The sequence below is a fragment of the Mercurialis annua genome, linkage group LG2 (genome assembly GCF_937616625.2).
Source record: "Mercurialis annua linkage group LG2, ddMerAnnu1.2, whole genome shotgun sequence".
In the NCBI taxonomy this organism is placed as follows: domain Eukaryota; kingdom Viridiplantae; phylum Streptophyta; class Magnoliopsida; order Malpighiales; family Euphorbiaceae; genus Mercurialis; species Mercurialis annua.
In genome coordinates, this window is record NC_065571.1 from 14,738,580 (window position 1) to 14,752,876 (window position 14,297).

A 14,297-nucleotide genomic window follows, 5' to 3' on the forward strand; every position below is an offset into this window, starting at 1 on the left:
CCCTTAATAATATGTTACAATATTAATCTAAAACTCTAAAAATTTCATAATTTTTTAAATATAATAATACAAAATATCTTTAAAAATAAACATTTAATATAAAAGGATATAATTAATAACTAAAGTTACATAATTTCTTAGGAAAAAATAATACTAATGATGATGTCTTCTATGACTACGCTTGGGGGTAATTTGAAAATAGCCAATGACATATAAAACCAGTATCGTACAGAAAAATCCAGTAGGAAAAGTAAGATTACTTAAACTCCTAAAGTTTTGAGGTATTGATCCAGAAAAGTCGTTGTGACTCAGTGTAAGCACCATAATTTGTGGTGAGACGATCGTAGGAATGGCGCCAGAAAATTTGTTGAAGGAAAGGTCGAGATAAATCATGCTACAAACAGGGAGCTTAAACGATAGCATGTTTCTTGATAGGTCCAGGAGTTTTAATGATGAATTTGAGTTGGACATCGGAATTGGACCAGAGAACTGGTTGCTAGACAAGATGAGAGTCTCAAATTTTATAGGGTTGCCAATGTTTTTTGGCAAGCTTCCTGATAAATCAAGATGTTGGAATGCGTCAGATTGAAACATGAACGGGGCTTAAAATCCGGAAAGGAAATTTCCTGATAGGTCCAAATAAAAAAGTTTTGTTTGGTTTCCATCTTAAAACCAATTGGTATTAAGTGGAGATGTCGGGATTTCCCACTTTAACACTCCCCCTCACGCGTAGCGTGTACGGGCCGAGCAACAAAGTTGCCCGTGGGCCGGGCCAAACTCAAATTGTGTGAATGGAAAAGGCTCTGATACCATGTTAGATTCCATCTTAAAACCAATTGGTATTAAATGGAAGTGTCCAACCAATATATAAACACATGTCCACTCACACACACAACCAATGTGAGATTTCCCACTTTAACATGAGGCCGCAAGATCTCACAGATAAGATATACAGTGACGCCTATAGCATCCGCATTTTTCCACAAATGATCATTGCCGCCTCAAAATGCTCAAATATCTGAAATGAAACAGCCACGTTGGAATCTCACCACTGAGCAAGTTATCGTCCAAATAAAGATACTGAAACTTGGACCTTTTCTAGCATTCTTTTATCAATTTGATTGATAGCGTTGGATGTGTAAAGTCATTACAAAAGCTCAGTTCAAGTGTAGAATCTCAATTCGATACGTCTATTCCGTATCTCGCCATGAACTACTTGGATGAATATTGATGAACTCATTTCAAACCATAAACTTCCGGTATTGAAAATCTTCATTTATTTTAATTTTCAGTTTCTGTACTAATCAATAAAGTATACTCAGTTGGATTAATTTGTTGGATGAATAAGACTTTAGGAAACGCAACAGTAGCTTATCGTAGTCGTGTCTATCAATTGCTTGGAAGATGATGACTCGTGTTTTCAGAAACGCTATTTTATCGGTATTACTTATATGCAAACCAAATTCCATTCATCTAACATTTCCAGTACAATGCATTATCCTTATATGCTTGCATCTACAAAAAGACTGCCCACATCTGCGAATCGAATTTAAAGATCTGAACGAAGTTGGGTCCATGGTTCTGAAAACTATCAAATTTCGGACATTTTCGTGTGTATGCGCTTTGCTTTGTTCGGTATTTACTGTGTTTAGTAGCAGAACCAGAGCTGAGCTTGACACCAATTATCATTCAGCTCATAAATCAATCACAAGCTGTCGAGATCAGTAGTCATGACTTCTAGATTTCTGTTTCGGTTGATTGAAAATTCCTCAAATAATGTTAATTAATTCAAATGACAGACGTAAAATTTACGCAGTTCAAGTGTTCGGTGTTAGCAGAATCAGCTATTTTAGTCACTTGCTGCTCAAATTCATGCAGAATACAAAGTTCACATGGACTAATATCAAAATGGTAAGCTATAAAATTTCTATTTTCTAATCTGAAACTGAAACTGCATTCTGTCAGGATCGAGACAAACTGACTTAGTCTCAGAAGAAGATATCGAACCCGGCTGAGATTGCTCCGCAGAACACAATTCCTGAAGGCAATCAAGAACCAGAAAGAACTGGAAAGGAGGCAGCGAAGAAGGAAGAAGAATTAATGCGGAGTTTTGGATTGAAGTAGAATACATTTTATGAGAATGTGGACCTGACAATGGACGAATCTCTATTAAATGTAAAATTGAAGCTGATGAATGTAAAATTTAGACCAACATATAAAGTATACTGTAAAAATAAATTGAGCTGTAGAAGAACTCACTTGAACATCAACGGCATGACACCATTATACTATTAATGTTTGAAAACCTTGATAGCTTCTCCATAAGCTTTTTTTCAGATTCCGTCTTTTTACGATAAAACACAGCTGATATTCTAACTTTCTTCAGTACCTTAGCATTTCTTAGCACAAATTCTAACGTTTCCATATCTCCTTCTATGTCTTGAAATGATTCCCATTCAAACCTCTCAAGGGATGACTTTAAGCACTCTGGTACACATTGTTCGTCGCTCAAAGCCCCTCTAGGAATTGCACGACCAAAACTCTGCATACACTTATTAAACTTAATACCATTTATAGATTCAAATATCAAAAAACTGAAAGAATTAACCTTTTCAAGCGCGAGAAGTTTCAAATTAGGTGCCATTCCAAGAATGTTAAGAAAATTGGACCCATCCTTTTCCCAACATGTCACCACCAATTGAGTCAATTTTTTCAAGCATGGCAAATTCTGATTTACCTGAACAAAAGGATAGCCACATAGTCTAATATTTCATCTGTTATGCTAAGAAGATGATTGAAGCAGTCAGATGGAGAATTTACCTGAACCGAGATTAAAGGTAAGCTTAAGACTTTGACACTAGAGATTTGCATCAGAACATCAACTGCATTGTCGCAAAGATTCACAATATGAAGAAGCACATTAGCAATGGAATCTAAATTTTTAACCTCAACCTTGTATATACGACTAGTATGAAAATCACGTAGCTCAAGAAATTCAAGGTTAGGAGCATCAATAACAATCCTACAACTCTGTTCTTGTCGATTATACCAAGCATTGTTATTAATCTTGAAACGTTTCAGGGAAGATGAAGATACGCACAGGGCCTGCGTACGAACATTTTCTAGTACCAGTTCTTCAAGAGTTGGGGAGCCAGATAAGAACCTGACTATAACAGAATCATCAGCTAATGCAAAGTCCTCAAGATGAAGACGATTGAGACTTGGCAAGAGAATAGACTCGGGGAGATTGTTGATACCAATTTTAGATTTGAGACTCAAAATCGTTAAAGATTTAAGAGTAAAGAGAAATCGAGGAAGCTGGATAGGACCTTCCATTCCGGAGAAAAGGTCGAGCTCTTGAATATTACGGATAATTGCAGACCAAATCCAAGAATCAACATCTGAAGTTGAATGTTGATGCATTAGGTGAAGACGAAGCCTTTTCATTGACGGAAGGGGGTAAATCATGAGCACCCGGTTCACGAAATTCACCAACCTATTCTTTTGCAATCTTTCTTGTGTATTATATTTTCTACTGGGACCGGTGATCGGAAAATCACAGAAATGAAAACAGTTAACTTGGGTCCAGATGTGTCGCCATCTTGTAGACAAAATGCTGGTTTGAACTACTTGTGTTGTTTCAAGGTTTTTCAAAATGCTACACAAAACTTGCTCCGGCAAACCACTCATTCTATCTTCCGCTCCAATTCCTCGACTCCTTTTCAACTTCTGATCCATATCAGACTTTTTTCTTCTTTTGTTTCTGTATATATTTATACATTTCCTAAATTTTGCTTTCTTGGGTATAAATAGCAAATTGCATGCACTTCTGCCAAATATGAAGCGTTTTTCATATTGGATATCTAAAAATAGACAACTGCTATTAATTATGTTTGAGTTTCAATGTATGAGGTTATTATAAATGTTTACTTTAAAGATAAAAGAAGTTGAGGAGAGGAATACACCTCCAATTATGTTGTAGTATACCCAGTCCATTGCACTTCCCGATATATTTATGAGTGTATAGTATTAGGGTGAAAAAAGAGTGTTTATCCCATGCAACCGTTGCGCCACGTCATTTTTACATCAAGCCAATGAGCATTTGCGATAGGGAATCTTTTAATTAATACTTATTTTTTTTATCATTCAATTTTCCACATGGCTAACGCACAATTGGTTTGTTGCACGAATGACATGGCGCAACGGTTGTGTGCAATAATTTTTCGTGAAGAAATTAGTACAACCAAACAATTAATTCTAGGTTATTTTTGAAGGAAAAAAACTAACAATTCAAGATCAAATTGAAATTTATTTTAATTTGGGTAGAATGATTAAAAACAACTGGTTAGATCTATTATACTACCGGTTAGTCTATATGTAAATGTGTATAAATGACATAGAGCAGATTTCTATTCATACAAGATTGATGTTAAAAATTTAGATTCCATTGCTAATGTGCTTCTTCATATTGTGAATGTTGGATATGTCCTGGATATTAGTTTCAAGAGAAGAAGAAGATAGCAAAAGTAAAGGGGTTCTAAGTTTCATTACAGCAAAAAGCAATTATATTTTGATACAAAAAGAGCAGTACCAAATCTCCATAATTTAAGGAGATTTGTTTCCTTGTCTAAAGGCTAGATTTAAGCTCCACCACAATTCATTTAAACTTCTAGTAGATTCATAGTTTATATTACAAAATATCCAAATAGCAAAAAATAGCAAAAAAAAGGTGCATAGCTTTAGTATCAGTACTGTTCTTAACACTCCTCCTTGATGCAAGAGCTATGCACAACACCAAGTTTGTCTCTGAGTTCTTCAAATCTGTTCTTCTGCAGCCTTTTGGTGAAAACATCAGCAACTTGTTCTTCGGTTGAACAATGCAGCAACACAACTTCACCTTCCTTCTCTGCTTCTCTAATAGCATGATATTTGATTTTAATATATTTAGTTTTTCCATGATAAACTGGATTCTTTACCATTGCAATAGCAGACTTATTATCACACAAAACCTCCGTAGCAACTTCTTGACGAGACTTCAAATCGTTCAAAACTTTCCTCAGCCATAAGGCTTGATTAACAGCTACGGATGCAGCTATATATTCTGCCTCCGCAATTGATTGTGCGACAGAACCTTGCTTCTTAGAACTCCAACATATAACACCAGATCCAAGAGTAAAGCAATACCCAGATGTACTTTTTGAATCTTCAAGTGATCCAGCCCAATCACTATCAGTGAAACCAAGTAATTTCAGGGCTGAACTCCTCCTGAAAAATACACCATATGAAAGTGTACCTTGAATGTACCTCAAGACCCTTTTAGCTGCTTTGAAATGATTTTCAGTTGGTGTGTGCATGTATCTTGACAGAATACTCGTCGCGTATGTTATATCTGGCCTTGTGATTGACAAATACAACAACGAACCAACAACACTTCTGAAAATTGAAGGTTCGATAGATGGTGAACCATCATTTGCCTGTAATTTCAGTCCTTGCACAGCTGGTGTACTGACAGCTTTGCAACCATTTAGAGAAAATTTCTTCAACAATTCTACTGCATACTTTGTTTGAGAAATAAAAATTCCCGTTGAAGCTTGAGACACTTCCATTCCGAGAAAATACGACATCTGCCCCAAACCATTCATTTCAAACATGCTCGCCATTTGCTTTCTGAACTCATTCACAGGGCCTGAATTGCTTCCAATGACAAGAATATCATCAACATAGATCGAAACAATTAAAATTTCAGCACATAATTGCTTCACGTACAATGTTGCTTCGTTCATGCTCCTTTCAAATCCCAAGTCAAGCAAGTAGCCGTCAATCTTAGCATACCAGGCTCGAGGGGCCTGTTTTAAACCGTAGAGTGCCTTTTTCAATAAATAAACCTTATCAACATCATTCTTGGCCACAAAACCTTCAGGTTGCTCTACAAAAATTTTCTCCTCAAGAAATGCTGATTTAACATCAAGTTGATAGACTTTCCAGCCTTTATGTGCAGCTAGAGCAAGCAATAATCTGATCGTATCAAATCTGGCCACAGGAGCAAAAGTTTCAGTAAAATCAATACCTTGTTGCTGAGAGTAGCCTTTCACTACTAATCTCGCCTTATGTTTGCTGATTGAGCCATCTTGATTCGTCTTGACTCTAAATACCCACTTTGTACCGATCACTTGTTGATGTCTTGGTCTGTCAACAAGCAACCAAGTGTCATTTTTCACCAAAGCGTTGAATTCCTCCTCCATGGCAGCTTTCCACTTTGGAGATTGTAAAGCTTGATCAACTGAGCCAGGTTCAAAAATAGCAGCATTGCATCTGCTATAGATGTCATGTAAAGTTCTTGTGCCTTTGACGGCATGATGCTCATCATCTGAATCCTCCTCCTCAGAGCTGTCATCATGAATCTGAGGTATGCTAACATCACTAATATTTTGGTTGGAAGACTCTTCAATCATTTTCTCCCAATTCCACGCATCTTTTTCATTGAACTTCACACTTCTGCTTACATAAACCTTTTCAGTTTTTGGATTCAAAATTCTATAGCCTTTCGAAACTGTGCTATAACCGACAAACACGCCAACATCAGCCTTTTGATCCAGCTTGTCCCTCTTCTTCTCTGGTACATGGGCATAACAAATGCTTCCGAATACCTTCAAGTGTGCCACTGATGGTTTACAACCTGTCCATGCTTCATAAGGTGTTTTACCATCTACGGCTTTAGTTGGAAGTCTATTCTGTAAATACACAGCCGTATTAACTGCTTCAGCCCATAATTTCTTTGGCAACTCCTTTTCAAACAACAAGCACCTTGCCATATTCATGATTGATCGATTCTTTCTTTCACTTACACCATTTTGCTGAGGTGTATAAGTGACCGTCAATTGATGATTAATGCCTGCCTTTTGAAGAAATGACTGAAACTGAGAAGAAATAAATTCAGACCCGTTATCAGATCTTAAACATTTAATCGAATGTCCACTTTGATTTTCAGCGGCAGCCTTGAACTTCAGAAACATAGAAAACACTTCAGATTTGTATTTTAGAAAATAGACCCAACAATACCTTGAGACATCATCAATGAACAGAAGAAAATATCTACTGTCATTGTAAGAAGGTGTGCTCATGGGTCCACATACATCCGTATGAACCAATTGGAGCTTCTTAGTTGCTCTCCAAGCTTGGTTTACAGGAAACGGAGTTCGGCTCAGCTTGCCACGTTGACATATACCACAAAACTCAGAGTTTGCAGTCACTATAGGCAAATCATTCACCATTTTGGATCTTTCAAGTAAATTCAGAGCATCATAATTTAGATGGCCCAACCTTTTATGCCACAAGCAAGAGTCGGATTCAATACTGACTAATGCTTGAACTTCAATATTTTTCCAATCAATATTAAAGCTCCTATTATGCATTCTAACTGCCAAAAGCTTTAGACCGGAAGGATCAATGATTTCACACATTCTATTCTTGAATTTAATTGAATAATTCTTGTCTAACAACTGACCAACACTCAATAAATTATGTTGAATCTCAGGCACAAACAACACATCTGAGATAAGTTTTGTACCTGAATGAGTATGTACATAGACAGCACCTTTGCCTTTGACATCCACTAGTCTGCCATCACCGAGCTTTACTTTGGAAGAATATGCTCTGTCCAAAGTTTTAAAATTTCTCAAGTTTGCTGTCATATGGCAAGTGCAACCACTATCGATCATCCAAGAGCTGTTTCTTTCAGTTGCAGACGAGCATTGTTCAACAATTGAGGCAACGAAAAGTTTCTCCTCTTGAGTTTCAGATCCTTCGGTAACTTCCGCAGGCTGAGCTTGATTTTGTTGACCAGAATTACTTGGACAAATCCTTTCAACATGTCCAAACTGCTTGCAGGCTTTGCATTGAACACCAGGTCTGTACCAGCAATAATTTTCAGTATGATTTGTCTTCTTACAGTGAGGACAAGGAGGATACTTGCTTCTTCTATTGCTTGCTCTGTTGTTTTGATTAAATTTTTTGTCTTTGCCCTTCTTTAGAAAAGATCCTTTCTTTGCATCATCAGCTCGCACTTTTGCCTTTTGGGTTGCAAAAAGTGCATTTTCTGTTGAGCTTTCTCCTTCTCTAAATGCTTTTCTTTGTTCAACAGCTTGTAGAGCACTTACAAGCTCAGTGAGAGAGAGTTGAGACAAGTCCCAAGCATCTTCAAGTGAAGAAATTTTGGCTTCAAATCTTTCTGGAAGAGTCACCATCACCTTCTCTACAACTCTTCTTTCAGGTAAGTCCTCACCTAGCAACCTCACTTGATTGACAACTTCCATAACTTTGTCAATGTACTCCTTTACATTCTCAGTCTCCTTCATCCTGAGAAGTTCAAACTCCTTCCTTAAATTGAAGATCTGCATCTGTTTTGTCTTCTCACTCCCTTGAAACTCCAACTTCAGCTTGTCCCGGACTTCTTTTGCTGTTTTACATGCCATTATCCTTGTAAAAGTAGTGTCATTTACAGCTGAATGAAGACTACTTAAGGCTCTAAATTTTCTAGAGACCTTTTCTTCATACATCCTGAGCTGATTCAAGGATGGATTCTCTGGCAATTCAGTTTCAAGATCTGATTCAACATCTCCCCATAATAGCAGACCTTTGAGATATGCTTCCATTTTCACAGCCCACACATGATAGTTTTCACCTGTGAGAATAGGAGGAGTAGGAGCAGAAATATTGCTGCTTGTGGCCATCTCAAGTGTTTAGGGTTTTTTTAAGTGAGTTTTCCTGACTTGTTTTCTCTCACACACAGTCCCACAAAGATCAAATTTAGCTCTGATACCAGTTGTTGGATATGTCCTGGATATTAGTTTCAAGAGAAGAAGAAGATAGCAAAAGTAAAGGGGTTCTAAGTTTCATTACAGCAAAAAGAAATTATATTTTGATACAAAAAGAGCAGTACCAAATCTCCATAATTTAAGGAGATTTGTTTCCTTGTCTAAAGGCTAGATTTAAGCTCCACCACAATTCATTTAAACTTCTAGTAGATTCATAGTTTATATTACAAAATATCCAAATAGCAAAAAATAGCAAAAAAAGGTGCATAGCTTTAGTATCAGTACTGTTCTTAACAGTGAATCTTTGCGACAGTGTAACTGCGGTTCATGATGTTCTGATGCAAATCTCTTTTCCAGCTCTTTCTGACTCTTGATCACCTTCCGGAATTGTATTCTGAGGAGCAATCTCAGTCGGGTTCCATATTTTTTTCCGAAACTCAATCAGCAATTTCACACAGCCATTTAGTTTGTCTTGATCCTGATAGAATGCAGTTTTAGTTTCAGTTTCAGATTAGAGAATAGAAATTTTATAGCTTACCAGTACCATTTTGATATTAGTCCCTGTGAACTTTTCCTTGTATTGTGCATGAATTTGAGCAGAGCAAGTGACTAAAATAGCTGATGCTGCTAACACCGAATACTTGAACTGCGTAAACTCTATGTCTGTCGTATGAATAAACATCATTTCAGGCATTTTCAATCAACCGAAACAGAAAACTAAAAGTCACTATTAATTGCTCTCACCAGCTTGTGATTGAATTATGAGCTGAATGACAATTGGTCTCGAGCTCAGCTCTGGTTCTGCTACTAAACACAGTAAATACCGCACAAAGCAGAGCGCATTCGCATGAAATGTTTGAAAGTCGATTGTTTTCAGAACCGTTAACTTCGTTCAGATCTTTCAATTCGATTCTCAGAGATGGGTAGTCTTTCTGTTGATGCAACCATATAAGTAATAATGCATTGTACTGGGAAATGTTGGATGAATGGAGCTTGGTTTGTGTATATACACTAATAAAAATGCGTTTCTGAAATGAATTCATCCAAGTAGTTCATGGCGAGATACGGAATAGACGCATCCATCTGAGATCTGCTTGCGAAACGCATTACGTGACTGCGGAGAAGACGAATCATTGGGTCATCAAAGGCTTCCACAGAGAGACATTGACATTCCTTCTGAAACAGTTGTTAAAGCAGCTTATTCTAAAATATGATAGAAACTTCATCCGGAATATATTCATGCCGAATCAAACCAAGAGGGAGAGAGAAACCTTAGTCATACGATCAGCGCAACGGTTTCCTTTCCTATGAATTCGGAGAACGTAAACGTGCCAGTCTGTATTCAAGTGATTCATGATTGAACACAGAAGGTTTGTGTTTGCACAAAGTTATTCCACAGAGTCCCCATCTTTCCCAATCCTAACTATTAGACATGACAGATTTTCCATCCGTAGCAAAATTTTGGAAAGAAAAAGTTAATTTTGTTAGCTATTGGTAACTGAGACTGAACTGATAGCTTAAAGGTTGTTGATTGCCAAGGAATTGCATAAAAAAAAGAGAAGAAAGGATCAGTAGAATAAGAAGAAGCCAATTTAAAGTATTAGTATAGATTTAATTTATTAAGTAATTAAAGTAGCCAATTTGATTTAAGTAAGAAATTAAGAAATTGTTTCAAAAATAAAAAAAAAATATGACATTTTTAAATCTCTTACTAATAACTACAAAATTTATTATTCATGTTCATTAAATTTAAAATATACTAATCAAATTAAATTTAAAAATTAATCAATTGAAGTATTAAATTTATTTCTATTAAAAATTCTAACTAATTTAATATTGGTGATAAATAAAATAAATAGTTATACTTATTATTAATTTAATTAGTATATACATTAATGAGTCACGTTACTAACCACGTGCGTTGCACGTAATGCAAAACTAACAGTCTTCTTGTTAAATCTCAACAAAAGAACCTTTCTCATGAATTTTTAACAAATAGAGAAGGGTCGTGATTTTTAAATACTAGTTTTAATTTATTTTTTAAATGACTTTTTACATAAACCTCTTAATCTCTGTAAACTGTTAATATTATTTACTATTGAATAAGATATTGCTTAATGTAAATATAGAAGTTCACAAACCATTCGGATAATGCAATTCAAAGATAAAATATCACTTTAGAGCTTAAATTTATTTGCTAAGCAAAGCTCCAAATTTTCATAAATATTCTTGTTTTTGTGTAAATTCATGATGTTATTTAACAAACAATGTTAGGTGGTATAAATTGATTATTTAATTTTTACGAGAATATAATATTATTTTTTAAAGTATATAATTTTATTAAATTGGACTCATGAGATTTCCATTTTTATAAGAGCAGATTAGTCTGAAAAATGGTAAACCTTGGTTAAGAATAGCACAGAGATTAGTAACATCTAAAGAGGCTAAAATAAAGCTGATGTGCAATGTCATGCAACTAGAGGCATTATACATATATATAACAGAAAAAGGAAGAAGCAGCAATGATCTTCAAAATACAAAACAAAAAAGGACCTTGACTGATGCTCGGATGCTGACTATAAAGCACGAGTCCTAATTCCTAAGTAACGGTTTCTGGTGCAGGAGCAGGGGTATACCAGCCGTGGTGAATCTCCACAGCCTTTTTTCTCCGAGCAAGTCGTGACTTTCTGCGTGCTCCGGTATTTCTGTGCAACGTTCCCACTTTTACTGCCTTATCAATGACCGAATATGCATCTGCAATAAGCTTCTCAATAGGAAAGACCTCCTCTGCTTGTGCATCGGGTTTCTTTCTCAGACCATCCAATGCTTCCAGGACCTTCAATATGTGACGGAAGTAGAATCAAAGAGTAAGAAGAAGAGATTTATTATTCATTTGGCATATAACTCAGCATGTAAACTAACAGACAGAATTTGCAGTATTTCAGCAACTTTCACATAAATATATTAGCTTGTTCACATAAAAATAGCAGTTTAAGATGACAAATCAAGATCTATTATCCTCCTTAATTATACGAATCAGAGACTACAAATATAAGGTGCAACATCAAGTACAAAACCAGAGTCATATTAAACAAAATAATTTTCTTGTAAATATCTTTTGAACTTCTAATTCTAAATGCGCCAATGAAATACAGAAAACGTAAGCATGTATATAACTGCAAATTCTCGAGCTTACTACTAATAATAAAGGCAATGCTTGCAGGCCAACACTTCAAGCGAGATAATAATTCGTGACTTAGAAAATGAGGATCTAAAATATACTTCAAGCATATTGTCTAATGCTTCTTATTCTAGCCCTCATTCTCTGCCTCTTCAATTCAAGATAAATACTGTGATACCATGTATACATCTTCAAGACAAAATGATTATGTAATTGACAGAACCATTGTCTACTAGAGCAATTTTAGCATATCATTACGGTTCAATCCTATTTCAAGATGTTCGTCAAATCACATTTTGAGGGTTTGATATCAAATAAGGACTAAATATGACCTATACGCTTCTCTATGTGACTCAACTAGGATCAACCCTTCTTCAAGTTCTGACATGAGGCCAGCCACTAAAGAAGTAACACTTTCCAGAGAGAATATATTATTCTGAAAGTTGTAAGCACGGTACATCTATAATTACATCCAAATTCCAATAATGTATTTTTGATTCCTAACCTCGTTAAGAGCATTTCAGCAAAGCATCCGACAAAGTATATGATCTTCAGCTGAGAATGTTTCTCTCCTATAATACATCATTACAAAACCAGGGAATGAAAAGACCGTATTCATCCCTTTAAAACCAAACCTTAGTTTTGTTTATCCCATCAAGATCTCGTTTGAATAATTTGAAATAACTCAATTTCAAAGAAGTAGTATGTCCATTTTGACACGATTTCATTCCTTTCAAAATGCCTCAGTTTCTCTCTAAGCTAAAAGAACTAAATTGTAGCAACTACAGACCCTCCAAACAAGAAAACTGAACTAACAGAAATCAATAGAATTACATTTTGTAGACTATGTTGCACGAATTCACACGTCCAGTCCTAAGCTTCGGAATTTCATTTTCATTTCTAAAAATGCTTCCGATACTCCAAAATTCTAAATTCTAAACCCATGTTTTACTACTTTCCGTTTCAATTTCCATTTGCATATAACATAGTTTCTAGACTTTCCACACAAAAAAACACAGAACAAATCAGAACCAAAGTAAACAGAATTCCAAAGCAAACATTGAAAAGTAGAGGCTAAACTTATTTTGGGTCCCTGAACTATAAAACTTTTGATTATCTGGTCCCTCATCTTTAATTTTGCCTTTTCCAGTCCCTAAACCTCTATTTCTTCAGCAATTGGGTCCTAAAAAGTTCTATTTTTCAGCAATTGGGTCCTTAAACTTCTACATTTTCAGCAATTGGGTCCTTAAACTTCCACATTTTCAGCAATTGGGTCCTTAAAACTTCTATATTTCAGCAAATGGGTCCTTAACCTTCTATTTCATTTTCAGCAATTGGGTCTTTAATCTTCTAAATTTCAGTTAAAGTTCTACATTTTCAGCAATTGTGTCCTTCTCCAGTCACATAAAAGGACACAACTGACAAAAAAATAGAAGTTTAGGGAGTGGAAAAGACAAAAGTAAATACCTTCTTCATGCGGGTTCTAACTTCAGACTTGTGAGATTTGTTGTAAACGCGTCGTTTCTCAGCTTGACGAGCTCTTTTAGCAGCAGAATCAGGTCTTTTCATGGGAGCAGCCTCACAAACAATGGAGTGCCCAATTGGCCTTTTAACCACTACGCTCATCGACAAACACCCTAAAGCCACACAAAACCAGCATTACTCAGGCTCACATAAATCAACCAAAGAAAAGGAAAAGAAGCCAAATTTTACCTTTGTTGAAGAGATGGTGGGAAATGGAAGAGGAGAAACTGAGAGATGGGTAATTAGCAGAAGAAGAAGAAGTGAGGGACAGGTTTTTGAGTTTTGTGGGAACTGAGAAGCAAGAAGATGAAGATAAAATAGCTGCTGCCATCTCTCTCACTGCGTCTCTTTTGCTATCCACAGTTTTATCAATTTAACTCAGACTAGTTTGTGAATTGTGCAACTGGATATAATGATTCAAGGCTGTTTGGCTCTATCTATTGCTTATCCCTGTCTCCAGATATCCCAATACTTCACGGCTTAATATATAGTTTAACCCCTGAACTTGTACTCTTGTACTCTTTTACCCATCTAACCTCTAAACTTAACGATTTTCCTATCGAACCTCTGAACTTGTTAAAATAATTTCTTTTAACCCCTGAAATGGAGATTGACTCTCAAACGCACTAACGTGAACGTGGCAAAGGACCTTTGACCGGGTTGCCAGCTCGTCTGCCACATCACCAAATATATAACGCTTAATACATTGTTTGACCCCTGAATTTATACTAATTTATCTATTTGACCTCTAAAATTTCTGTTTAACCTATCACACCTAT

General features: G+C 35.9%; 2 protein-coding genes across 2 annotated transcripts; both read right to left on the minus strand.

Annotated features, from left to right (window-relative positions):
* Positions 1–1,488: 1,488 nt before the first annotated feature.
* On the minus strand, positions 1,489–4,024 carry LOC126669189 (FBD-associated F-box protein At4g10400-like). The gene is made up of 4 exons (XM_050362587.2): positions 2,821–4,024; positions 2,609–2,737; positions 2,260–2,542; positions 1,489–2,148 (listed from the first exon to the last, which is right to left on the minus strand). The coding sequence occupies exons 1-3, from the start codon at positions 3,736–3,738 to the stop codon at positions 2,267–2,269; spliced, it is 1,323 nt and encodes a 440-aa protein (XP_050218544.1). The 5' UTR covers positions 3,739–4,024; the 3' UTR covers positions 1,489–2,148; positions 2,260–2,266.
* Positions 4,025–11,238: 7,214 nt separating this feature from the next.
* LOC126669190 (30S ribosomal protein S20, chloroplastic) lies at positions 11,239–13,932 on the minus strand. Its single transcript, XM_050362590.2, has 3 exons — positions 13,708–13,932; positions 13,462–13,631; positions 11,239–11,649 (listed from the first exon to the last, which is right to left on the minus strand). Exons 1-3 carry the CDS (start codon positions 13,847–13,849, stop codon positions 11,413–11,415), a joined length of 549 nt encoding a protein of 182 aa, XP_050218547.1. The 5' UTR covers positions 13,850–13,932; the 3' UTR covers positions 11,239–11,412.
* Positions 13,933–14,297: the final 365 nt, after the last annotated feature.

What these genes read in the sequence shown, in the direction of transcription:
- LOC126669189 (XM_050362587.2), bottom strand. Translation starts at nt 3,738, where the DNA reads ATGGATCAGAAGTTGAAAAGGAGTCGAGGAATTGGAGCGGAAGATAGA. An exon ending in TACCTTTAATCTCGGTTCAG is followed by an intron (nt 2,738 to 2,820) that starts GTAAATTCTCCA and finishes CCTTTTGTTCAG; the next exon opens with GTAAATCAGAATTTGCCATG. An exon ending in AACTTCTCGCGCTTGAAAAG is followed by an intron (nt 2,543 to 2,608) that starts GTTAATTCTTTC and finishes AAGTGTATGCAG; the next exon opens with AGTTTTGGTCGTGCAATTCC.
- LOC126669190 (XM_050362590.2), bottom strand. Translation starts at nt 13,849, where the DNA reads ATGGCAGCAGCTATTTTATCTTCATCTTCTTGCTTCTCAGTTCCCACA. An exon ending in CCACCATCTCTTCAACAAAG is followed by an intron (nt 13,632 to 13,707) that starts GTAAAATTTGGC and finishes GTGTGGCTTTAG; the next exon opens with GGTGTTTGTCGATGAGCGTA. An exon ending in TTAGAACCCGCATGAAGAAG is followed by an intron (nt 11,650 to 13,461) that starts GTATTTACTTTT and finishes CACATATTGAAG; the next exon opens with GTCCTGGAAGCATTGGATGG.